This window comes from Macrobrachium rosenbergii, chromosome 19 (assembly GCF_040412425.1).
Source record: "Macrobrachium rosenbergii isolate ZJJX-2024 chromosome 19, ASM4041242v1, whole genome shotgun sequence".
Taxonomy (NCBI): domain Eukaryota; kingdom Metazoa; phylum Arthropoda; class Malacostraca; order Decapoda; family Palaemonidae; genus Macrobrachium; species Macrobrachium rosenbergii.
This window is the reverse complement of record NC_089759.1, coordinates 25704730-25731811: the sequence shown is the minus strand read 5'-3', so window position 1 is coordinate 25731811 and position 27082 is coordinate 25704730. Positions and strand designations below refer to the sequence as shown.

The window sequence follows — 27082 nt, the reverse complement described above, 5'->3', positions numbered from 1 at the left end:
CAAAATTTTGCTCTTCTAGATAATCTGCATAAAGCAGCTCATGGAAGCCCCTTTTTATAGCTTATTTCATTACTATGATAAGCAGCAAAGGGCTCGGCACTGATCTTTGATGGCCACAAATGTTTATATCACATTCTTCTGGAATGCCTGCTACTGTCTTCACTCCAGATCGAGTTGTATGGTAGAGTAACATGAAGAACTTGATTTTCTGGTGACCACTTGGCTTTGAAATGTCCATTTATCATTTGTGAACACTTTCCGTTTTTTATCTTTGGGATGAAGCTAAACTAACAGCATTGGTTTTTACATGTTTTTATTCAACTTGACTTCTGCTTGGGTCAAATCTTGTAACACAGTTTTTGTGCTGTTCCCTTCATCCAATGGACTTGAAATTTTGCATGGTTACTCAGTCCTGGGGACAATACAACCTTACGTGATCAGTAGGTCATCAGTGACCTCTCCCAGTATCTCAGGATTTGTACGAAAATCTTCGGATTTTTCATACCACCTTGGACTCGGTAGAATATAAGTTAATAACTACAGATTTTTCAAACCTTCTTTGGCTCGACAGGATATCATGTTCAATTTTCATTAGCTACAATCATAAATCCCTTGCAATATCTCTCAAAACTAATAAGTATAAATAAAAAAAAGTTTAAAAAAAATTTTTAAAACACTTATTTAAAATGCACTATAAAGTAAAAAATAATTTTTGGAGACACCAGGTTTTTCGTACAATTAATCATGTCAACAAAAATGAAAGAGTGGGTGCCAAACATGGAAGGAAATGCAACAAGAAATAAAAAAAAAATATATATTTCTTGTAGCATTTCCTTCCATGTTTGGTGCCCACACTTTTATTTTTGTAGGCATGATAATTGTAAGAAAATCCTCGTGTGCCTCAAAAAATTATTTTTTACTTCAAAGTGCATAAAAGCATGTTTTAAAAAGTATATAATTTTTATAACAATGTCTGTCTACTTTTCTCCCAGTACTACTACTGGTATGCTCAAGTAGTCTTATTCCTCTGTAATTTCCTCTGTGCAGTGCATCCCCTTTGGTGTTGCATACCAGTACTTGACTTTTCCTTTTGTTTTTGTCCTGTCTTCTCTCCTAACCAGGTTTTCTTATATTCTTGTATGCTCATGGGTGGCCAGGTCTCGTGCTGCTTTTATCAAGTCACTTGTATTCTGGATGGTCCTTGGTCTTACCCATTTTTCATCTTTCTGATGGCCTTTTTTACCACTTCAGCTATGTTAGCTCTCTATGTGATTCCCTGTTATGTCAACATTCTTTATTTTCAAGTTCATTTTCTCCATTTTCATTTTTCCTCTACTTTGTCTATTTTACACCTTTTAATATATTTGCTCTTACCACTCTTCATTCCATTGCTTCCAACTCCCGTCTTTACCTTTGCCCCATGCTGTTTAGCCTCCTTTCTCTTTTCCTTGTATATATCTCTGTACCTTATTCCATGCTTGTCCTCTTCCAGAATCAGTTGCCCTTTGGACGTCATGCTTCCAACACTCTCTCTCTCTCTCTCTCTCTCTCTCTCTCTCTCTCTCTCTCTCTCTCTCTCTCTCTCTCTCTCTCTCTCTCTCTCTCTCTCCTTGCTAACTGCTTTTTTTTTTTTTTTGTAAGCCACCTTTCTGCAATTTCGACGAACCATTTTCTGATGCCATGTTATTTTTCAGTTTTTTGATACTGCTTTTTAACTTCACTCTCAAGTTGACACATTGTTTCCACTGGTTCTTTGTTTTCATCTTTTCGCTACTGATTGATTTACCTCACAGTAATCTATTTTGTGTTAAGCAGTCCACATTTGGTGTAACAATGCAGTCCCCTCGTGCTTGGCTTGACAGCCAGATCTTATCAGTCAGTCAAGTTCTTTGATGCCATTCGTTGTATGTTATCCCCCCTAGGGTGGTTGGTATTACTTGAGGTTCTTTGCAGCATCCCCTCGAACCCTAGCTGCAACCCCTTTCATTGCTTTTCTGACTGTCTGTTGTATGTTATCTATTTTTCTCTTTGCTATTTAAGAGTGTGTTCAGCAAATTCAAACCTTGACTCAGGCCAAAATCCAATACTGCTTTTCCCCTCTTTATTTCATTCTCATAATCTATATCTAATTACAATGTCCTCGAAACTAGCATGGCCAGTCTAGTAGTATTGATAACAAACCTTTCACGCCACCCGTGTTAAAAAAAACACTTAAATTTTGTAGGAATTGGCCATTTTATCTGTTTTCTTTTTACTGGAGTTACCCTACAGTATACTGTAATTACAGTACAGTTTATTTTTTGTACTGTACATTAATGTATAGGGTTAAAAATGCCAAAACAACTCTTCCCCAACCCCAGGGTGGGGTAGCAGGAAAGAGAGATCATAAAATAACTTCCACAATTTTCTCGTTTTATGATCTTTGGTTTAATCCTAGTTCAGCAGGTACACTTGAACCAGTGTTAGATTTTTTTCATTAATTAAGGGGATTAGAATTAAAAATTGGATATTGTTACAAAATGAAATTATTATTTTGATACAAATTTTTTCAGCCTTTACTCATCAAATTACAACTTTTTTATCATTTTTGTTAATTTATTTTTAACCATAGTCTATGTAATGAATCTGTTCTGCAGTAGAGGTGTTATTGTGTCATGCATGGTGTACTATACATTATAAAATTTTTTGCACCATTCCATCCAGGCTGTCCAATTTAACTTTACTATGTACAGTATTAATTTAAATTTCATTTTAGATCTGATCCTTCAGAGTAGCCCTTCAAGAGTCCAAAAATGTCACACTCTCTGGTTTATCTAATTTAAAGTAATGTAGTGTAATGATGATTTGAAAGACTGTTTATTTAGGATGTTAAGATAATTTTTTAGGAACTTGATCCACACTCAGAAATGTACAAATTAATTGGCATAGCACCATAATTTCAAATATCAGAAAATTGTGTCATTCATTTAGTCTCATGTGTAATTTATTCATATTTCAGGTTTGTGACTGTTTCACCAATATATAAACCACTTGATGATGGTCAGGAGAATCAAATTTTTATATCTGAATCATATGATGCCACATCTCACTTTGAGACAACGTGCTTGGATGTTTTATCTATCTACCGTCGTGGCACTGGCGAGGACTTTGATTTCTCTAAGGTGAAGCACAATTTGGGTGATGAAGAACTGTAAGGTGCCCTGTACACTCCTTTCCTCCTTCCCACATGTAACTGACTGGCTCTCTAGGTTGGTGTGTTTCAGGTCAAAGGTTTGGCCACTCAAACTGCCATGCCTATTCTGCCTGCTGCTTCCCTAGGTAGCCGGTATTGTGATTACACGTCACACTCTCACACCATTGAAAACATGCATACACTTATCATTTGATACTGGGGAAAACACATCAGCATTCTATGTTTTGTTATACCAAAGCTAACTTAATTTGATTATATATACATATATATGTATAATTCTATATATATATATATATATATATATATATATATATATATATATATATATATATATATAATTACTGGGTTCTCATATATATAATTAATTAAAGACAGAAGGAGAATTAGTAATCAGTACTGGATTGTGACTGCTATTGATTCAATATAATTACGTGCTAGCTCATTTCTGCTTGTTACATACCCTCTCCCAACCCCCTTCTTGGAAGATATATTGAGTTTGAGGGGCCACTTGACATGCACGACTTTTGGCCTCATTAATGTGCAGTAGATGAGTGGCAAATAGAATGTTTTATTAATGTGTATACATAAGTCAGTGATGGAAAAATGTCCTGAAGTAGAGTAGCTACTGAATTGTAGGCAGTCATTTTTGTAAAGGATTTTTATGGTAAAGTTTGAGAAAATATTTAAAGTTTATATTTTGACCTGTTTTTTGTCTTTTGTTACCACATTCCTCTCATTCTTCAACCTTCGTATGTGTAATTCATTGCTGGCATATCAAATTACGACTGGGCAGATGAAGCAGACTTAATTTTTTGTTTTATTTTTTTTTTTTAAGAATGTAAAAAATTGACACTACACTTTGTTGTTCTGTGTGTCACAGTATGTTTATTGTTACAAGAAAAAAAATTGGACAACTACATGCAACAATACATTTTGTCACTGGGTCGGCGGCATGCTCTTCAAAGTAACTGGGTCAGTGGGTCTTTCATGATTCGGTATGTGATAGGTTATTTAGAAATTAATGTATTTTGTATATATGTATATGTATATATATACACATATATATATTCATATATATATGTACACACAAATTATAATGGGCTGCATGTCTTGCATTATTTTTTGTACGGTCTTTGTTAAAAAGCCAGGTCACTGCACTGCTTGTCATTCGAGTTCAAGTTGTCCATACTATTAAAGAAAATCTGCTTTCATATGTAAAATCATTCCAGAATAAAGGATAACAGAAAGTTGGTTTTTACTTTAACCTTAGGTCATGCTTAATTTTTCTGAGTTGAATAGTTTTGTATTAAGGGACAGTTGTACAGATGAAATGTCTGCAATATGTGAAGGTTTCTTTGGTTAAACTGTGTACGGTATTGTATATATGTTAAGCTTTTTTGCACTGTCAGACTTGAAAACTATTTAGCTGAACTAATTAGCTTCATGTTCATGCATATTTGTATGAATATTGTATCATGTATGACATGCCAGTCCTGATTCTTTTAGGGAACAGTATGGGTACTATTTTGAAGATATTTTCTGTATAAGATAATCGTATTTTTCCCCTCTCTGGTGATTGTCATCCCCAAAACATTATACCAGGTATCTTTAGATTTTAATATGTTCAGAGTAGGTCATCACTTTACTCAGCTTTTTTGCATCTATAAGAAACCAAAATAAGTTTATTTGGGTTCTTGAATTAATTTCTTGAATTCTTTATCAGCAGCGAAGGGTAAGTAAAAGGAATCCACAATTAGGGCTCAGTCTAAACTTCCAATTATCATGCTATAATATATGAAGTATGAAAAATTATTTAAAAATACAAAAAAATATTTTATTAAATGCATTTCACACAGTTTTTATGTTGTTGGGATTACACTACAGTAAAATGGTCAAGTTGACAGTGTTCCAGCACTGAATATTGCACTTTAAGTAACTTGTAAAATGCTTGGGGAGTTGTAAAAGACAATTTTCTTGCTATAATTATGAACTACAGTATTGTAGAAAAAGACTGCAGTCACATTTCTCTGCTGTGATATGTCTGGCCAGAAGGCGGCATTCTAAAATGAGAATTAATAGCATGAGAAAATGAGAAACTTTATACTGTAGTAGAGGGGAAAAGAGACACTAAATGAACAGATGACACTACTAAGTTGAAAGGGGATGCTGCAAAAATTGAAGCTTAGTCTGCAATGCTCAGTGGAAGCCTCAGTAATTGGTCTTGCTTTGTGGCCAAAATTGTCATTCATTGAAAGTTAACTGATGGTATAAATGCTATCAGAAAAACTAATCTAGAAGAGTTTGTATTTGCTTAATGATTTTTCAAGTAGAGCTGTGTGATTGGAGTGACATTGAGAAAAAATTTCTGTAACAGGCAACGTCTCCCACTATTCATTTGAATGGCAAAATATCAATCGAAGTTTTTTTCCAATAGCAATTTTTATTAGACTTTATGGATAAGTTTGGGCTGCTTTAAGACCAAGCACCTGTGTTTGCTTGAGGACGGCTAAATCTGCATCAATTTACAAAAAACAACAAAGAGTAAGGCTACTTCATTTAATGTCAGGTCCGCGAATGGTAGGGTTGGAAAGTACAGCCCCACATGATAAATAGTAATGCCTCTTTGTAAGGTCAGTAGGGTCTTAGCACTTTTTTTTTTTTATTGACATTGCCCAATTTTCACATTCGTTCACTTTAACAGGATATTGTCAAGGTTTAAAACAAAACTTGTATTTATTGAAGTTAAAAACTTGAACTGAGAAGTGTTGAATGGCCTTGTTACCCCATTTTTTGGCTTTTAAACATTTTATAACTAAATTATAGCAATCTTCCCTCCATCAAAGTATAATCCATAGAGCCCTTAGTATGGCTTACAGCGTACCATGTAAGACCCTGCAACAGTACTGTTTTACGGGAAGGAGCTGCCACTAACACTGGAGACACCTAGTGTGAAGCACTTTATCAAAGAAGAGAAGGAAAATTAAATGCATGTGTTTTTCGAGTGGACAGTCTGATGATCAATGATTGGAACAAGCAAAATTAAACAGTATAAAATATAAATTTTTCATATTGGTGGAGATTAGTCCTACAATTATCCTCCCAAGTAAATGATTTTTTAGTATTTGCCCATTCACGAAGATTAGCTCACTTTCAAACATACCAGTAACTTTAATTACATTTCCGTTGTCCCTGCTGTCATCCTTATTTTGCAGATTGTTGGATACACTGCATAAATGTAAGTGCAAGAATAAAGCACATTCCGGACATCATTTGAATGATGGAGGGCAGCACCGATTTCATACACCAACACCCCATTTTGCCAATGATTTGAAAAAACGGGGGGAGGCAGCCAGGAAGGAGAGGGAGAGGACCAAAAATCTTACTGAGGCTCCCCTTTCTGCTTGGGCGTAACTTGCAAGGATTGAAAGTTCTACCCGTGACATTGCGATTTACTACTAAAACTTCCATTTTCGACCTTAGTAAAAACGTAATTTTATCCAATTTAAAAACAAAGCCATTATGCCACATAAACACCCAATGGGATGAGCCGTGTCATTATGTTACAAACAAATTGAAGTTTTGCAATCAGAATTGAGATTAACACTCCAAACTATTTAATTTGGCCAAATTTGAGACGAAATACGTTTTTAACTGATATGATAACACAAGATTCAAGGTTTATCTCTTCTGGTATCTTGACAATATGATGTCATAGTCATGTCATAAGTCTTTAGTTGCCTGTTTTCAAGACGTCAGCTTTTCTGGAACTTACTCACGTCTAATTACTTTTGAGTATTTTTTAAAAATATACTGAAATAGATCTTCAATAACTCCTTATGGTGCATTTACAATTTACGTTGTGTTTCTAACTGGCAGTTACAAACTTAAGTTCAATAAGCTGTAAATTGATATATTTATTTTCTAAGTACCAATGTTCTGTAATCTGTTAATTTTTAGAAATAATTCGCCAAAGTCAAAAAGTAGCGACGACAACGAAACTTGCCCGTAGATGGCGCCACTGGCTTTACAAGGACACCAAAGCAAGGTCTAGGAACGTAAGTCAGATTTACTTTTTTTTTTACTCCATTCTTGTAGTAGTCAACGAAAGTGTGAGATATTGGGTTTGGTTACTTCATTACAGTCTTGCTTACCACATAGCACCTTCTTGTCCCAAGAAGTCAAGAGGTTAGTTAGTACATTTTTCCAAGTTTTGCAAGGCTCGCGGAATTTTTAGGATGATGTAGCGTTGAATTGGAATTTTGACGTTAATTGCAATGTGTAATATAAATACAAGTTAACTTGAGGAGTGCAGCTGTTTGTCCTTTAAGAAAGGAATATTTTGTTGCTATTAAACCTGTTTCTCACTATAGCAATTTTTCCATGAAAGGAAGACTTAAATGACCAATTAACTTGTTTCTGCAGGAACATTTTTGTTCCTAGTGATGCTTTGTTAAATACCAAAAGCCTGTGAACGGACCTTGAATGAATCCCTGATTCGTAAAGATCGGCTTTAAAGCATGTCTCTTGTACAATATGATCCGCTAGACCTTGATTTTTGGGTAATTTGCGGTTATGGTTACAGTTTCTGGACGTATTATAAGGACGAGAAGTGAAGTGTAGGTTTAATACTAACTTGAGTGAAAGGAAAACTGTTGGGTAAAACGCAAGCTTAATTTAGAGTTAATGTGAATATTAAATCGACGTTATAATCTATGAAACCCAAAATGAGGTGAAACTGAAATTGCCATTAAATAGGAAATTGTCACCCGAGAAATGTAGCCTTCATAATAAAATGAATACGAAGTTTGCCATATAGACTGCTGGGTTTATTTATCAAATTAGCTAAGTATTGACCCACTTCGGAGTTTGAAAGATTGAAAAACCAGAAATATCAAGACAAAGTAAATGCACCAGTAGAAATACTGGGAGCATGCTCAAATAATTTAAGGAACCGGTGCAAATTAGAGAACCAGACTTAAGAAAATTATTAAATACAAGGTAAATGTTGTATGATGAACATATGTAAAGAAAAAAAAACGCAAATTTAAGATAGGCTTAAAGTGATGTACTGAAAACAATTTGAGGGACATTGTTATTGGAGGTTTCATGTAGTATTGTGACGGAGACTATAGGCCTATTGTATACTGAACATTTTTAAGTAAGATTTTAAAAAATACCAATGAAAACGCAGCGCTTAGTATTGAATGTGAAAACAGGGGCATTTGAGAGATTTTTTCTCAAACTTGGGAAAACTGTAGCATCTTTGAATTAGCTGAACTAAATGGGTCCTGCTTGTAATAATAATTTACTAAGTATTTAACTTATTTAAACCTTCACGCCATGACGGACGGCTTGCGTATTGTTACGTTGTTTGGTCTCTATGCTTAAATCGGGTAATAAATTTCACTTATCTGCGGTCTGCTTAAGTGAGTTTCCTCCTACATTGTTAATCGTTGGACATTGTCAGTTCTGGCCATCAGTTTCATACTAGGGAATAGTTTGCCACGCTCAACTTCATATCTACATGTTAATTTAAATCCCATTTAAAATTTGCCTTATTTAAACATGGTGAAAAATAACGCTTGCATGAATGTCTTCGTAGCGGAAGAACGTCAGAATTTCACTTCTATAGCTGACGTATGGTGTTAAACATGATTTTCTCAGTTGGCTACCTCTATAGCTGAAGTATGGTGTTAAACATGATTTTCTCAGTTGGCTACGAGATTAAAAATCTAAATCTTGGAAATTCTTTACAGCATGGTTCTTTCTTCAGATGACTTTGAAACCTCAAAAATTTGCGATTTGTCCTGGTCTTAGTTTCTAAGATAAAATCCATGCTAATTCGGTATTGGCTAGCAAGTCTGATAATTTTCACATTGAAATTATACCAGATATTTTTTGTATCTCTAATTCAGTTCTCCATTCTTAAGCAATGGTTTACAATAATAGTTTTCGTATACCTTTTCTTGAGTGGGGAAAATGCTGCTTTAAGTTGAATAGCTGGATAGCTAGTGCCCAAAGGAAACAGATGAAGCGGGAAAGTGACGAAACCTAAACATAAGCTGGCCTATAGTGCCAGCATTTTCTTACAAAGCGTTGGTCACTGTCACGATAGTCATCCATAATTTGAATAACCCCCAGATACCCTTCTTAGCTTAGATTTTATTACTTACAAAACGCAGTTCTCTTCCCTTCACATTTGTGGTCATTCATACTGAATTTTGATATGTTTGTCAGTGCCATCGTTCTATGCGTTAATCCTTTAGAGCCGGAGGACTGCAAACCGGAGTAAAATTGACAACCAGATTATGGTCAGTTAATGAGAGCACCACCTTAATTTTGGGAGATTTGTCTAGTTGGTAATATTTGTACAGCTATGGATCTGGAAGCTAATAATTACCAGAATTGCAAATTTTAACAATATATATTGGTATACGGGTAACGTTCACTTAAAGTATCGCCACATTGATTTTTCAAGTTTTTCTGATCTATTTTAATACCTCGGATACTGCTAAAATTCCGCTAAACTTGCAAATGTGTAACATTACGTATTACGCATTCTGATTCCATGCAGCGCAGAATGTTTTTTTTTTACTTTTATAATGTGCACAAAACCAGTGATTATCGGGGAAAGAGATGACCTTGAAAACTTAATTACACCAAATTCTTATTCAGTTCTACTGAACATTTGTTATAAGCCTTGCATAGCGCAGTATGTTTTCTGCTTAAGTATATTGCTCATATTAAGCATATTATAAAATTTTCCGTAAGTGAACTGCTGTTAATACTGAATACGAAATCAGAGCGAGCAACTAACAGCCGACAGTGCTGGCCGATGGTTCGGGGTTGCCTCCGTAGGTTTTTGCATTGCACCCGGTCCATGAATTCTCAGTTTATTCTGCAAAGTGGGTCTGTACATTAGAAATAATTCCTGTCTTCATAGTATTGGTAAATATTACATAATTAAAGTGAAGTTGTCTTGGGAAATTACTTTACCTTAGGAAGTGTTAGCAGTTTTGCTTGATAGTGATAGTCTCACAAGCATTCTAAAAACTTACTTTAGTTAGCGAGAAAGTGTAAGAGGGGTACGGGAGGAATAGAAGGTAGATGCGAATAGAATATTCCTTTAAGAAAGTTTTAAGGGTACTTGATGCGATTTCCTATAAGTAATAATTTGTAGGAATCTTTGTCAAAAGCAGAGATGTAGTAACTGCTTTTCCTGTTACGACCGATGGCTCGGGTAAGTTTTATTGGCGTATTAGTTTTTTTTCAGATTTTAGAGGGTAAAATTTGATCACGATGCCTTACGGCATTAAGGGCATCATGCAGACGTTCTCCCAATAGCTTTGCAACTAAGTGCTGACGGTGTATCACACAGTGTATGCAAAATACTTTGGGGACAGCCTTTTTCAGGAGTTTAATAAAACCTTAAGTTGCCAGTCATGGATGGTGCACCATCAGTAGCACATGCAACTATATTTCTGAGCGGAATATCGCTTTCCTTGAAATAAGTAACAACTTCATTAAAAATTGTTTCACCTTTTGTGTCTGTCCTAAGACTTCTGGTAAAGAGCATTTCCTCTCTGGATCCTTGATCACCTATACAGTAAATCTCACATATGCTAATAGAATAATTTCATCATGTCTCAAGGTAGATTCATCAAGTGAAGGGCAAACTGTTTTACTTGCAGATTAGCTATTACAGTAATTAGCTGTTAATTTCAAAAAATACAAAAGGCTAAAATCATTGTTCTTTTATAATATTCATAACCAGAGTTAGGATGAAAGATCTGAAGGAAAAATGGTGTGAATCCAACTGTGAACATCATGAAACTATAATTGAAACTGCGTTCCAGGCAAAAACAAGGCATGTTCTCTTCACCCTTAGGCTTATGAATCCCAAGGGAGATTAGTGGGACGATTACGGCTACAGAAAATGCACCTTTTTGGTCCTGAGCCCCTTCAACCCTCGGGGTGGAATAGATAGATTATAATCTCTCTTTGACCTTTGTATGTGAGAGAGAGAGAGAGAGAGAGAGAGAGAGAGAGAGAGAGAGAGAGAGAGAGAGAGAGAGAGAGATATTCATCATGAAAACAAACACCGAAGGTTGCTGCCTGCTACCTGGGAAAAGAAGGGTGATTTTCACCTCCGTTTGTTCTTGCCGTCGTAAAATGTCAAGTCTTTTCTTTTACTTGATTGCCATAACAATTCAAAGCTACATGAATATTTCTAATTTTAGTATTTTAATATGGCGTAGATTGCTGTAGAAATCCATTCTCAGTAATAAAAAGTGTACTGAAGTAGAATTGTTCTGTGGACCAACGGACCACTAAAATATCATCATGGACCCCCAATTCAGCTATCTTCTTTTTGTGTGGACCCCCAGTAATGTTACATGGGGCCCTGGGGTCCATATGGACCCCGGTTGAGAACTGCTGGTCTAGATTCTAGACCTTGGGGATGACTAAAGGCAGTTTACAGCGTCTCTTCGGCTGCTAACTTCCACCTTTTCTTTTTAGCCTTTTGCTTTACCTCCATTCCTGCTTCCATTCTCCCGTCTTGCTGTCCAGCCACTCCAACGCCCGGTCTTCAGTGCCTTAACAACTGAATGGCTGAAACTGTGCTTGACTTTATAGCTAAATTTTCACAAGTCAAATCTAGAAGGTATGATTTTTAGTGATATTCGAGTCAAATCGACAGCCTGTTTGGCTGAAATGTATTTTAACTTTGTCATGTAGATTCCTTCAAAAAAAAAAAAAAAAAAAGACATTGTTATTCCACTTGGCCATGTAAATTCTTATTGTACAATACATAAAGCTGATGAGTAGGTTCCTCTCCAGAAGTACAATAACTTCACTTTGTTTCACTATTTTGCAGTAGCTTTGTGCGGGTAGGACGTGTCTGAAGTGCTCTGTGAAAAGTGCCTGACTTGCCCACCACAGAGGGAATTATCCCTGTGGAGGGCTGTGCATAAAACCAAACAAAGTGAAAGGAAAGTGAGACTTACTTTGGTTTTATGTACAGCCCTCCACAGGGATAATTCCCTCTCTGGCGGGCCCTTGTATGTTTTCAAAATAAGGTGCTTCTTATATTTTATAATTGTCTTTCAGCGTTTTCTCGTCAGTATCGTTGCTCCTGCAGAATAGGAGATTCTTTAGTTCTTTTTTAAATTTGCTTTCTTATTAAATTGCATAGAAGGTTATTAGTCAAAGCCATGATCCGTATTTTTCACCTTTGACACACATTCTTTATATACTGTGCACTTGTTGCCATGTGTTTAGTATCATTATGACCTTTCTTTACACAATTTTTACACTTGATGTTGCTAGCACGTTCATTTGATTCGTGATTTTCGCCACATCTAGGGCAAGTTTGGTCATTTTTACAATTTGTTGCGCTGTGACCAAATTCCTGGAATTTATAGCTTGATAGGGCATGTAACAGTCGTATACTTTGCAAGTGCTATACAGCGTGCACAATTTGTCACCTCTATCATAGATAGCCTTTCGTATTTGTGGGGGGCATTTGATGATAGTGTTTATATTTGTCATGTTTGGCTATCATTTCCTTTACAATTTTCAGGTCGACATTTTCAGAAATAAGGCTACCTATCCATGGATTTTTCTTTACACTGTTATCAACAATGTCATCTTCATCCTTCGGGACATAGACTACTTTTATTTTTGGTTTAAGTTTACCCTTCTCATTTACTGATAATATTGCTGATTTTCTGAACCTCCATTTTTGCCTTTTCTAAGTTTTTCCTGTCTGGAAATCTTACAAATAAATGTCCATCTCTTGTTTTAACCTGTTCAACTGGCGCCGTTATTTTATTCATTTGTCTCTTTTCATTTGCTGCTGTGCTTTCTTCGTTCGTAGATTTGATCAGAAGCACTTTTTTTGTTTTTGGTGATTCAGCATAAGTTTTGTCCAAGTTTGTCATGGTCTTTGCGTCGTTATCAACATTGTCAATTTTGTTTTGGGAAGCACTTTTTTTTTTGTCTAGTGATTCAGCATAAGTTTTTTTCCATGTTTGTCATGGTCTTTACGTCTTTATCAGCATTGTCAATTTTGTTTTGGATTTCGTCAATGTTGATCATTACATCACTTGTTTTTTGAGCCGAATCCTGAATCAACTCTGTTAATATCTCTTTTCTTTTATTTCTTCAAGTTCATCTTCAATGAGTTTTTTGTGTTCTCTTTGTTCAGGCCTCTTGCAATTATTACAGATGTACAATATCTTATCACCACGAAGTATGGGTGTGTATCTGACCTCGATACCTGCATATTCATAATGAAACCATGCGTCACACATTTCACAGCAAGTTCCTTCATCATCAACTTCCCCAGAGCAATGTCTGCAGGTTGCTGATACTCGGTTTGGGTTGACTCATCCTTCTCCAGTATTTTCTTTAGTGTTCCATCTTGACGTGCTACTTCGGTAATTGAGATAATGTTCGTATGATAGTTTGATCTTCCCTTTACTTGATTTAATTTCTACAGTATTTATTTTCTTTTTCCTTCCTCTTCTTCGTATTCACGTTGAACATCGCGCAAGTCAGGCACTTTTCACAGAGCACTTCAAAGACACGCCCTACCTGCAACAAAGCTACCCTCTCTCTGTACATATACTGTACGGTATTAGTTCTGTTGGGTTACGTCAAACTGCCAGTTGACTGAATGAGAGTAGAATTTGTTTCAGTACAGATGTATATAGCCTCCTGAGTGAAACTGATAATCTCGGAGTTACTACAATTCTCACAATATTAATTGAATGTAATTAAGTACAAGAGTTATTTCCTAAGCATTAAAAATTGCTCTTGGTTTAGCCACAGTGTAAGAAGGAGGTATCTGTTGTGGGCGAAGGAAAGGTTAAATATCTAGGAGTTCAGTAAATGGTCTAATATCGAAAGGTATTCGGGCAGAGTGAAATATACAGAAAATAACCATGGTCAAAATGACAGGTCCTTGGTGTCTTAAGCTGAAGACCTTTGGTGTGTGTACTTAAGGTAGCGTCCACACCACAGTAAAACATGCCATATACATACGTCTCAACCTATCGCATATATAGCACAGAAAAGTTGAAAACAAGTTGACGACGGTAACTGGAGAACGACGCTCTGACAAATGATGGATAATTGCATGAAGTAAGAATACTGCACCAGCGAGTCGTTAACTTGTATTCACCCTGTTTGTGGTGTGCGCGATGAGTCAGCGACGTGTTTTACTGCAGTGTGGGCACACACTAAGGTTACTGGAAGGTTATGTTGTATCAGTACTGAATAGAGGGAGGAATTTTGGTTAATGCTGAGTAATAACATTTTATATAAACTACTATTAGGTCAGTATTGACCAGTTAATCTTAAAAACGATCTCGATTTAGATAAATCCTTGGTGTGAAAAATACGAACCTAAAATCTAGTGAAGTTATGAAGCAACTGGTTACGTAAGTGGCTACAGTAGGCTATTATATTTGAAAGGTTAATGCAGAATATCAAAGCCTGACATTGTAGACTAAGTTTTGCAACTGTTCATTCAGTATAATGGTAATTTAATGTCTTAACTGAGCCCCTTTTTTCTTTTTCAAATCTCTGCAGGCAAACTACACCAAGATCCGAATAAAACAGCAGAACTGAAGTCACCACACTCAACTGATTCTCGAAACTGCGAGTATGCACACTGTCTGAAATCTGCTTAGATCTAATATATCTTCATGTCTGATGGAGCAAAATGTTAATTGGTTTTCATACTAGTGCCGTCAAGGACTCATTCTTGGGTTTAATGGTCTCTCTCAGTTCTGCTAGGCATTAATTAAAAGGGTGTTCTTGGCACTTATAGCAATAAATTTGATAAAAACCTTGTCTAACTAGAAAATGTCGCCTCCCTAATTTTGTGTGAGGTAACTCCAGTTAGTTTAGTTTCCATGCTGAAGATGGTTGAAGGCAAGTTTTTTCTCCGAACATATTCACGATAAAAGATCGTTCTCTATTCAGAAATCGTTAATAACTTGCAAAATTGTTAAGAATTAAAAACTCAAAGTTAATGGCTCTATGGTTTCATCCCTCTAGATTGAAAATTCTATTTTCAACGTTAGGATGCGGCAGGAAGATAAAGATAATTGTTGTTACCTAATCGTTATAGGTTGTCAGTCTGTCGGACTTTGTTGTGTTAAAAAAATGTCCAATATAGCAGATAGACGTTTAGTTAATTAGAAATTAAAAGACTTCCTGAAATGTGCTCATAAATGGTGTTCCGTAGTTCATTCCGTGGATAGATCAAGGAACGAACTATAAACCGGATGGCAGAACACCGCCTATAGCAATACTGTATATTGTGGGAACTTTGCTGTAATATCTTAAGTGATTGATTTATTTTTTTTTTTTTTAGATCTTGAGAATATCCTCGTAAGTCTTAGGTTAATAAAACATAATAGCACAGTGAATATGGAGATTTAATCCTTAAGTTATTTTGCATAATGTTGCTCGCTTAAATGAAAAAAAAAATTTTAGTGATCTCTCGACTGACCACCTAATTTATAAAAAATTTCGTTACAGCTGGTGTTTGAGAAGATACTAAAGGATTAATTTTCTTCCTACAGGACTAGAATGTCTCCAGCGCTGTAAGTCGGGACTTTTATAAATTACGGTTCAAAGATGGCCTAAGATGAATCTGTAGCCTACCTCCTCCTGTAATCAAGCTGCATATTCTACACAAAGGGATCCTAAGAAGACAAATGCAATTTTATTTTGACTTTTGTAAGAAAGGCAACAGAAACTCCCCCCACAAATGCATATTTGTCTGAATAATTTAATTTGAATCGATTGAATGACTTGAGTTTAAAAATATCTCTTTTTAAATACTTTCCTTAAAGTAGAATTAATTGCTGTATTCTTACCTAAAGATAAAAGACGTTGCCGTTTTTGAAGCGAATAAATGTTAAAACAGGAGCTTGTAAATATGAATGATGCAGTACAAAGGGGCCTATATTCCCCCTAATTAAGACTTAGTAATCAAAATTAAGACCGACATAAAGTGACATAACCATTTGGACTCAGGATTTGTTTCATTCATAGTCACCCATTTACTCTCCCGGCATTTTATATTCCTGCAGGTACGTCCAAAAAACGTGGCAGGAGTAAATGCTAAAGTAAGGAAAGTGGTTTGATTTTGTTTGTTGATTTATAGGAACATAGTCACCCTACAACAAATTCAAGACTAAATATGTCAACCGCTAGCTAAACTTGATACGTTTGTTTGACATTCAGGTTGCTCAATGACTGTCAAGTGGGTGATTGCATGAGATAATCATTGTTGTGCCTTAAAGTTTTGATGCAGTTTTCAGAGTCACTATTTTGAGCCGCAATTGTGAAACCCCATCAGCAAATTACAACTGGTAAACCATTTTTTTTTTTTTGTATGCAGATGCCTTAGATATATGACTGAATAATTTATTTCAGATTCGCATTTAAGAGGTAAATAGTCTGCAGATAGCGTCATCAAAGGCTTCCGATAACCACATGGAGTCCTCTCTCTTGCAACCCGAAGTATTACCTCATGACATCGAACTACGACCATCATGGTGGGACCAGTTGCCATGAGCAGGTAATACTGGAAATTGTCGTATTGTATTTGTGGCAAAATGTAAGCACAGTTATTCTTATTACTAAAAAAATATGTAGTACAGTATTAGTTTGTACTCGATTAAAATGAGCATTGGGTATAATTGTGGATTAAAGTTGTCGGCAAATATTTGTTTGCTCTTCAGTACAAACTTTAGAGTTCAGCGTGAATTTGACCTTTGAGCAATCAGATCCATCCTCTCTCTCCAAACCCCACCCAGCCAGCAGATGGTAGATCGTCAGAGATTTACTAATCGTGTTTAACTTTCTGTATGTTTTGGAGGATCAATAGAGAGAGATTTGGGTAGTCTCCAGTTCCTAAATTTTTTTCTCAGGGTTGTCTTAACCAGAGGGGTTTAACTCATCCCAGTCACATTTCAACTGGATGGTAAGGTGGATCCGTAAGGCAGTAAAAAGTGAGGAGAGGAAATAAGGTTCTTTTTAGACTATGAAGAATTTGGGAGTCATCTATAGATAAGTAAAAAGCAACTCATCTTAAAGCGCACATTGCACCCAAGACACTTTACAGTCACAAAGGAACAAGTTGCACCTAAGCCCAAGGGGTTTCTGTCATGCTATGTTTCCGGTTCACCAAGGTCTTATATCGAGTTCATTGCATTTGGGTACCATTGCACCCAGTTTTGGAAGGACCTCTTAACTTCGGGACAGGTATAATCACTTCAGTCTTAACTGAAAAATGTACAGATTCGACTATGTAATTAAACCATGCCTAATACATTAGCAGAATTCGGGGCATGTGCAGTAATTATTTGTATATCATACCCTAGAGAGCTACTTCGATACTAAATCATCCATTTCAGAGTTTTCTACCTCAGGACCTCTGGAGTTTATCCTTTGATTGCTTATTGAAAGCCTGCACCCAGTATAACCTAATTTTGACAAATTTCATCAAGGCCGTGAAGCTAAATATGATGGCTTTGATGTAAGGATGTAAGGTGGAGTTGGACACGTAGAACTGGATAACCCGGTGTGGTTGAGCAAGGTTAAATATTTTGTTGAAACCTCGCCCTCAGAGCTGTTTGTGATCTCGGACAGATGATCTTACGACATTGGTGGTAAGGGGAACTTCTGTGGCAGTTACCTACAAGGAAATAGTTTGTTCCTTCGCCGGTAGGGCCCCTCCGAAGATGTGTATTCCTTCTAGATGAATCTTGCTTCTTTGTATCACTAAAAATCTAACTCAATGTGACAATCAGGCTAGAGGCTTAAATATCAAAACTTTCGAGCCATATCATTTCAGTAACAGGCAAAGTAAAGGGAGGAGAGACAGGATTTAAAAAAAAATTTTGCTCTACCTTAAACAGTCTTTTACTGTCAAGATGCTAAAGTCCTTAGGACAGGCAGAGGATATGTTCTGTAAATCCAGAAAAAGTGGACCGAGTGCCCTGCCAAAGCAATGTAATAATCGAATAACATAGGAATAGTTGAGTAAAACCACCAGAAATTGTTTATCAATCAAATTAGCCAAAGAACCCCTCAAGCACAAAATTGGTGGCATTTAAGTATATACAACCACACATGATATACTACACTCACTCAGGAAACCGTAACCCTTCCTTGAATACACGAAGAATAATTGCCAGACAAAAATTGACTTTTGAAACTTCTGAAAAGTCTACATTGCAGATGATACAGAACTGGACAAGCGCCTAAGAGATATAGTACACCATGTGGATCAGAGGATCATGCCTCAGATTAGAGTTGCAAAAACCTAAATGCATTCATCGTGGTCTTGAGAACTGCGAAACTGCTACTGTACAATGAATGGAAATGGTATGTCAGCAAGATAAGTTGGATTAGAGGTCTACAAAACTGTAAAAATTTATATGTATCACTCTAATTCAGAGCCCAAGCGGAAAACCAAAAAATTAAGTGCTGTGCACATTAGCATTCTGGTTTGAGGTAATGAAGTCCGTAACCTCATTAAATGTAATGTGTGGAAGATGTTTTGGTAATGTATAGTGTTTTCAGAAAGATTTTTGGCATCTCCAGGACTGTTTGTCTTTGATAGGTAACAAGCAATAATTGTCTTCAATAATTTGAAAGATTATAGGATTTATCTAATTTGCACTTGTAGACTTGCTCTGTTATAACTTTGTAGTCTCTGAGGCTTGGCATGGTCGAGGTTGGAAACTTTCAGGTACGTATTAGCAATTTAACAATTTACTGTCCTGGTTTTTTGAGGACGAGATCCTTTTTTTTCTAAATCTTTTGTAGAGCCTTTTCCATCAAGTGTTTCATATGTCTGGGATGGCGTGATTCGTCAGTTTCTTTCATTTTAGTCTCTCAGATAAATCTAGATCATAATTTTTTGTGGAGGTCCTATCGTGCTCTTTTACTTATTTTATTACTGTACTAATTCTGGAATTGGAATACATAACGTGGTCATTAAGCCTAGAAAATAATGTTGAAAAAGCTGTTAGGAGAGGTTGGAAAGTTAGACGGAAGAAAGCGAATATGAATAGAGGTATAAAATGAACAAAAGAGGTTGCAGCTAGGGGCTGAAGAGACACTGCAATGGACCTTAAGTAATAAGTAATCCCTACAACCAACAGTGTCAAGTGCACCATCTCCCTAAAAGGGTTACTAACTCCGTTCAACTCTATTCTCGAGACTACTTTGTTCAGGGTTATGTTCCTGATGTGGTTACAGTACAGGTATTAAGAACTGCTAACCTACCTAGTGTAAGTGAAGGCTTCTTCCCTCGACTTAAGCAACAGTCATTTGTCTTGTGAAAGGTTAATTACTCATTCAGTCTTGTCTGCACTGGTCCCTGTGCTTTTTATTGAGTCACAGTTTTCTGTATGTTGAATTCTTTGTTGGATAATTTGTCATTCCATACTTCTGATATCTTCAGGTCTGTGTCGCACATACACATACACGTGATTTACATAGGGCACGGTGGTTTTGACCATGGTCGGTGCATTTTACGGTTCCGTATACTGTACTTTACTGGTCATTTCATTCACCCAACGTATGTCTTGGATCACTCTTCTACTAAATTGGTGGGATGACCATATATATGCTACAGGTGTACGAACAAATTATCTTAACAGTTTGCACAAATTCTTGACATTTTGAGGAAGAGACTTTGTTCTATGAATTTTTTGCCAGATTATTTTTTTCAGAAACTTGTTTAATGTGCATAAACTTTGCCAGAGTGATTATAAACACAATAAATTGTTTTCATTCAACTGTATTTAGGGTACCTTTTATAATAAATAAAACCTTTAACTAAAGCTTTTCAAGTTCTTGCAACAAACATTAAAATTTTGGTGACAAATGTTAATGGCATGTTACTTTTCATTATTTGGTACTGTATCCTGTTAATTATAGGTTTAACTTATTACAGGAGTATTGTTTCTTTGCACACAGCGAATATACATTTTTTTTTTTTTCAGGACCTGTCAATGCATCAGTTGTGTGATGTTTTTAACTGCACCATTCTGCAAATGAGAGGAGACATGGTGTTGCAATTGTTCCATAGCTTTTAATTCTACGGCACTAGAGATGCTACGACCAACAAATTGGAATAAATGGTTGAACGGCACTAGAGATGCTACTACCAACAAATTGGAATAAATGGTTGAACATCTTCCGCATTGTTATAATAGCAGTGCAAAAGAATACTGTACTGTATTTTTATGAAGCTGAACATCTTCAGTGTTATTATATAGCAGTGCAAAAGAATACTGTACTGTATTTTTATGAAGACACTAAGTAGAACATCGGCAGTGCAGAAGTCTATAGCAGAAAACTTCGCCACATCTATTCCTTATCGGACTGATTGTGCAAGACTGGCCAGATGCCACTTCTAGCAAGTACCTTGAGTTGTGGCAGTACAAGGAATATTTCAACTACAGAGAAGACAGAACTAAAATGCAAGAGCAAGGGACGAGAGCAGATGGGAGCTCTATACTGCAAGCAATATTTCAGCAATAAGCTGAATAGTACAGGAACGATAGCAAACCTGCATGTGAATGACAAGATGCTAATTCTTTTTTCTCCTGCACTTCAGTTCTGTAAATACCTTTAATTACTACTTGCTGCTGAAAAATTCCTTCTACTGTGTCTTTAGCATATCTCTCATTACTGGTTCCTACTCAATTCTCATATCTTAGCTTTTTTTTTTGTAACTACTATAAACATCATAAATGGGTCTTTAATTCCCATCTCACTAAGCCTATATACAGTAGTAATCAAAAGGTATTTGCAGCATATTTTTTATAATTCTTTACAAATAAAAACCTTTTCAATATATATATTTATTAATTTTACTAATTTCACCAATTCTTACCTTACCATAAAAGTTTTGTTTTATTAATGAATAAACAATTTGCCTCCTTGTACTGTCAACCTGTAAGTTTATAATCTCAAGCTTTAAGCTTGATTCTTTTATTGAACAAAATAATGTAGATTCCACTCCCTATATGTCTGGATAAAAAAATTCATTTTACAAGTATTGTGTGAACTGTTTTGGGCCACCAGAGACATTTTACTAACTTTGCCCTGGATTACTGGGCTATAAAAATCTTGGATCTCTCGGTTCTCTTGTAGGATTTGTCACCTCTGTTCTATAAAAACCCCACATAAGCCCTCACAGGATTGTCATCTTCTCTCCTAAGCCATTATCTGTAATAAACAAAAATTATCAGCTAAAATTTTGCAATTAAAACTTTCAATTCCAAAATCCTAATTGCTTGGATTTCTATTTTTTAAATTGGTTTTATAAATTAATATCTTGCTCCTCCTAGGATATGTTTAAAAATAGTTTTTTATTTTTCATAACTACCATACCTTCGGTCTTAACGTAAGGATAAATTCTCTAGTACTAGCCGGAGTCCAGTTAAATAACACAAGGAATTGGTGGCAACCTGTGTCAACCAATAGGGGAGTAGGAGGAAGCTAAATGACCTGCTTTTTACCCCTGCTACACACCAACATATCAATTTCCTCCTAGCCCAAGAGAAAATAAGAGGTGGCTTAGTTAGTTAGTTATAAATGATTTGTTTAACCAGACCTCTGAACTCTTTTAGGGTTCTTCTCGGGCTGAACTCTTTTAGGGTTCTTCTCGGGCTGGGAAAGAAGACGTGGGCCTATACATTTAAGACCAAAGGTTTGTGTTACAAATAATACAAATTGATTTAAATTTTGTCATTTGTTCTTATATGAAACAAACCTTGGTTTTAATCTAAGGATGACTTACTCTTGGAGGGAGGATAAAGTCTTAGAACCGACTGGAGGTTTGGACCACCTGGGTTCACTTGAAGGACAGAGGGAAGAGTCACAAGCCTCTGATCTGTTGAGCAATAAGTTACTGAACAGTCGGACATCTGCGCTAATAGACTATGAAATACACGTCTATACATTGTCTTGCGCAATGGTAAAGAACTGTTGGAGACAACAAAACTTACATTAGCCACCAATTTTGTTTGTTGCTATTTCCCCTCTCCCCTTGTAAGAGAGAGGAATGGGACTTGCTTCTATAAAGAACTTGTATTGTGTAGGAGGAAACATAAAACTTTATAGAATGGAAGCTCGCTCACCTGCATCTACCCAGTTCCAGCATATGATGGAATATTCTCTCTCCTGCCTGCCATAAAGAAAGAGAAAGGAGGAAGACCAGTCATCTCGTTCACTCTCACTCGCACATCCAACACCATAGGTATGATACTAAACTGACCTGCCAGGGGCACTGGATGAGCTACACAACTTGTTCAGCAGCCATAAACGGACCCAAGGAAAAAAATGTCCAAGGACCTGTGGGCAATGTCCCACAGATAGATGGATGTGAAGGTGGTCTGGCAAAGCCATGTACCTGCCTCCAAAATCCTGTGAATCTACCAGTTCCTGAAAGTGATAGTAGGGCCTAGACCCCTAGCATCATGTGCTCTTGCATGCATTGTATCAGCATCTGAATGTGAAGCAGAGAGGTGTAAGTTTGTTTAATCACTTCACTTAACCAAATAGGAGACGGTATTCTTGGACACTTCTTTCTTGTTCTGGCCTGTGCTAACAAACAAAAAGTCTTCTGCTATCAGGTCTGAGAGGCCGAGTCCTTTTTAGATAGCTTTAGGGCATTACAGCAATCCATCTGGGTCATCACCAACAAAATTCTGGAGAGAGAAGGGATCGATAAAGACTCAGATCCTAATCTGTCATCATGCATAGAGGGATTTTTAGTCTTGGCTACAAATACTAGGACAAATTTGAAGGCTATGGAACTCCAACTCCTCACATGTTTAACATTAAAAGAGAGTCAATGTAATTCACCAACAATCTTTGAAGAGGCTAATGCCAGTAAGAAAACTGTCTTGAGGGTTCATATAGAGGGCAAGTGAGACTGCTGAGCACCACGATCAGGTCCCAGTTTGGAGGTTTGAGATCTCTTGGAAAACAGGACTGCTCAGAACTCTTGAGAAGCATAGAAACTTCCCTTGGTGAAGAGAGATCCACGTCCTTTAAACAAACCACCAGTCCTAGAGCAGCTCTATAACCCTTGATGGCTGAAATTGATAGTAGTTTCTCTGTGGAGAGAGATGAAGTCCACTACTTGTTGAATAGAAGTTCCAACAGGAGAGAAACCCCATTCACAACACTAATCACAGTAGCCTGCCATTTTCCTTGATACACAGCTGTAGATGACCTTCTGAGGTAACCTGACATCTCTGTTGCTGCTCTGCGAGAAAAGCCTTTCACTCGCAAGAGATGCTTGATAGTCCCCAGCTGTGAAAAGATAGGGCCCCACAGATTGATGAAACTTCTTTGTGTGGTTGGCAAATAAGGTTATGCTATGGGGGGATCTCCCTTGGAGCTTCAGTCAACAAAGTTAGATGATTAGGAAACCATTCTACGTGTGGCCAAAAGGGAGCCACTAAGGTCATCCTGAGGTTCTGGGAGATCATCACACTGTTGATCACTTGATGGATTAGGCTAACGGAGGGAAAGGCATAAGCTTCCAGGCTGTCCCAGGGATGTTGAAGGGAATCGTCTGCCATGGCCCAGAGATCTGGAACAACCGAACCATAAACCTTTAGCTTTCTGTTGAACCTTGTTAGAAAAAGATCTACTGTAGGCCTTCCCACAGATGGAATAGCCTTTCTGCTACCTCTTGATGAAGAGACCATTCCATTCCCATTACATGACCCTGACGGCTCAGTTTCTGCCACAACGTTCCTCTTGCCAGGAATGTATCTGGCTGAGAGATCTACTGAATGGGAGACTGCCCACTGGTGTAACTGTACAGTCAATTCGTGGAGTTGACGGGATACTAGCAGTTTGTTGACGTAAACTACCACTGTAGTGTTATCAGACATTAAGGCCAAGGAATGCCCTCTCCCCCCTTCTTTAAATTCCTGAAGTGATAGGAAGGCTGCCTTTAGCTCCAGGATGTTGATATGAAGTAGTTTCTCTCAGAGATCACACAGTTCTGATGTTAGGAAATCTTCCAAGTGCGCTCCCCAACCTTTGTACAAAGCATCCTAAACAGTAGGATTTCCTGAGGGGGAGAGTGAAGGGGCACTCCTATGGTCAGGTTCTTGTCATCTTGCCACCATGCTAAGTCCTGCCTGACCTGTTTTGAGAGAGGAACCAGAAGCATGGGGGAATCCCTCGAAGCAGACCAAAATTCCTTCTGCCTCCGTTGAAGACAGAGAAGGTGAAGATGACTGTGAGGAACCAGCTTTTCTAGGAATGACAATTAACCTAGGATAACCTGCCACTGACAAGCTGGATGCTTCTGTTTGGACAAGAAGGACAGGCTATGCTCCTGAACTAGTCTATTCACTTGTCTGATGGAAAGACATCCACCGCTATCGTGTCTATGATCATGCCCTGGTCAAGGATGCTCTGACTGGACAAAAGATTCGACTTCTCCAGATTTATCACAATGCCTAAGCCACGACAAAATTGGAGTAGACAATCTCTGTCTTGGATTAGCTTTACCCGAGAACTTGCTAGGACTAGTCAGTCATCGAGGCATCTCAAGATGAGTACCCCATGAGAATGAACTCAAGTTGAGACTAGGGTAACACTCTTGTAAACACCTGTGGGGCTGTTGATAGGCCGAAGCAAAGAACCCTGAATTGGTAGACTGTCTCTCCAAGGCTGAAGCGAAGAAACTTCCTAGATGATTGGGGGATTGGAATCTGGAAGTATGCATCCTTCAGGTCTATTGTCAGCATAAATTTGTTCTTCCAGACAGTTGCAAGGACTGTGCTTGGGGTTTCCATCTTGACTCTCATCTTTCTGATGAAAAGGCTGAGAGTCGACAGGTCTATTACTGGTCTCCAATCACCTGTTGCTTTGGGAACTGGAAAGATGCGACTGTAGAAACCTGAAGGAGGGTCTTGAACTACCTCCACAGCCCCCCTTTACCATCATTTTCTTCACTTCGTCTCAGAGAGCTAGAGGCTTTGGTGATCATTTGCATATTTAGATGTTTTCATAATACTGTAATGACTGAATGAAGAGCCATCAAAGAATGCTTGTTTACACAGAATCATGAAGGAGCATAAGTTGATAGAGCAATGTCTTGATTGACACGTCGAATGCAGACGATGAGAGATTGAGAGCATGGATGATCATGGTCATGTGTTGGGCTGTTGTGACATGAAGGATGGCCACGGCTGTGAGACCTAGAGTCACAACCATGTGAGCGAGAGCTCTGCTCACTATGCCTCCTGAGAGGACATGAACTTACAGGAGAGTGAGGAAGGTCTGTCCTGAGAAAGTTGCTACATAATCGACTTCTTAACTGAAGCATTAACATCCTTCTTAAGGACTTGTTAAACAATCGATTCCTGTTCAGTATACCGAGTAGGCCGAGAATCTGGTTCTAAGGCAGGAGAGACATGTACATGCACTACTCTGGCAGCATGGCTGTGTGAAGAAAAAGGAGCGGGAACAACACGGATGTGCTTGGATGACTGAGTATTGGGTGAAGGAGGAGAGGAGCGATGGTCCGAAGGCTGCCTGTGAAACTACTACTTAGGAGAGACAATGAAATCGTTCTTCCTCTAACATCTGACAGGGATGGGTGAAACAGAAGAGGAGGACGACAAAAGCAGAGGCAGGAGAAGATGAAGAGGATGATGAAGAAGAGGCAGGAGAAGACTAAGACAAGGAAGGCGATCTGCGACGTCTCTACTTGGATATCGGAAGCTCAACACAGCTGTACTTCTTGAAAAACACACGTTCAACTCTGTCAAAAAGAGCCTAGATGAGAGTTGGAGGAAGCGACATAGGAGACGTAAGGGAGGATGTCGACGGACCCTGCCTGGAAGGAAACGGCACAGGGATAGGAGTGGAGAGAACCCTTGACAGATAGGATGATGTCATGGAAACTAGCCTTGGAAACAGCCCCAGGGAGAGCTGTTTAAGCTGAAATGATGTCACTGAAACTGTAGATCTGGAAACTGTCATGGCAGAAGTCACTGGGATGTGAGACGACATGCAGCGAGACAAAAGGCCAGAAAGAGTTGGTACCCCTCATAGGCCTAGCGATGCCCAACACTCAGACATTCTCTGCCTATCTCCTGAATAAACTGTATTAGAGGGAGCTGCCACCTCCCTCATGGTGGGGGGGGCCTCGCCCCCGAAAGAACAGGGGCAGCAACATTGTAAACAAGACCTCCCAAACCCTCCCCCCTTAAATCTTCTAAGGATGAAACAAAAGAAGAATAAGCAGTGAGAGGAGAGAGTGGTAAGGAAGATGCTCAACAAGGAATTGGAATGCCTGCCATCAAAGGAGATGAGAAGCCTTCCTAAGATGGCGCCGTTGGTTTCCTCTTATACAGTACTGCCTCTTATAGCAAATCTCTTCCATTGCTCAGGAGACCAAAAACAAAACACAGAACAAGGGTTACTTATGCTGCAAATGTTAGATCTGCACCTACTACAAGTAGGATGTGGGTCTGTAAACAAAGATGACAAGTAACAGGAACAAAGGTTGCCACCATCTCCAGGACATTGTCTCTGACATCTGGGAGGCTTAGCTGCAACGCAGGCTTGCATTTTGGGAAATGCAAGTAAAACACACACACACACAAAAAAAAACAGAACGGCATAGGCGTATGCAGGCAGAAAGTATGAAATAATCAGCTTCTTGTGAAAGACGGGCACTGAACCTTCTTAATATGAAAGCATGGGGAGGGATAAAACAGGTCACGCACACTCCTCCTACTTCCCTACTGGCTGGTGCCTGCTGCCACCAATCCCTTGTGTTATTTTTAACCATATCCGACTAGC

The 27082-nt window shown here is 37.8% G+C and overlaps 1 protein-coding gene and 2 long non-coding RNA genes across 14 annotated transcripts in view; 2 read left to right on the top strand and 1 right to left on the bottom strand.

The window, feature by feature from the left end:
• Positions 1–4440, top strand: part of Gdi (GDP dissociation inhibitor) — a 28116-nt gene extending 23676 nt beyond the window's left edge. The window contains exon 9 of the mRNA XM_067121328.1: positions 2999–4440. Coding sequence (XP_066977429.1) covers positions 2999–3194 — 196 coding nt within the window. The 3' untranslated portion in view covers positions 3195–4440. The remainder of the gene's footprint in view (positions 1–2998) is intronic.
• A 2822-nt stretch (positions 4441–7262) lies between these two features.
• Positions 7263–21495, top strand: LOC136848753 (uncharacterized). Of its 4 annotated transcripts, XR_010856115.1 has the most exons (6): positions 7264–7378; positions 14792–14864; positions 15793–15949; positions 16306–16341; positions 16652–16796; positions 20236–21495. It is a non-coding gene; the product is annotated as an uncharacterized lncRNA (long non-coding RNA). The 4 variants fall into 4 exon arrangements; XR_010856114.1 differs by lacking the exon at positions 16306–16341 and having other exon boundaries at positions 7263–7378; positions 15793–16305; XR_010856113.1 differs by having other exon boundaries at positions 7263–7378; positions 15793–16341.
• The window catches only part of LOC136848754 (uncharacterized), a 19766-nt gene continuing 13767 nt past the window's right edge, over positions 21084–27082 (bottom strand). For all 9 annotated transcript variants that reach the window (XR_010856121.1, XR_010856120.1, XR_010856117.1 and 6 more), the window contains one exon: positions 21084–21466. This is a non-coding gene — a long non-coding RNA (uncharacterized lncRNA). The remainder of the gene's footprint in view (positions 21467–27082) is intronic.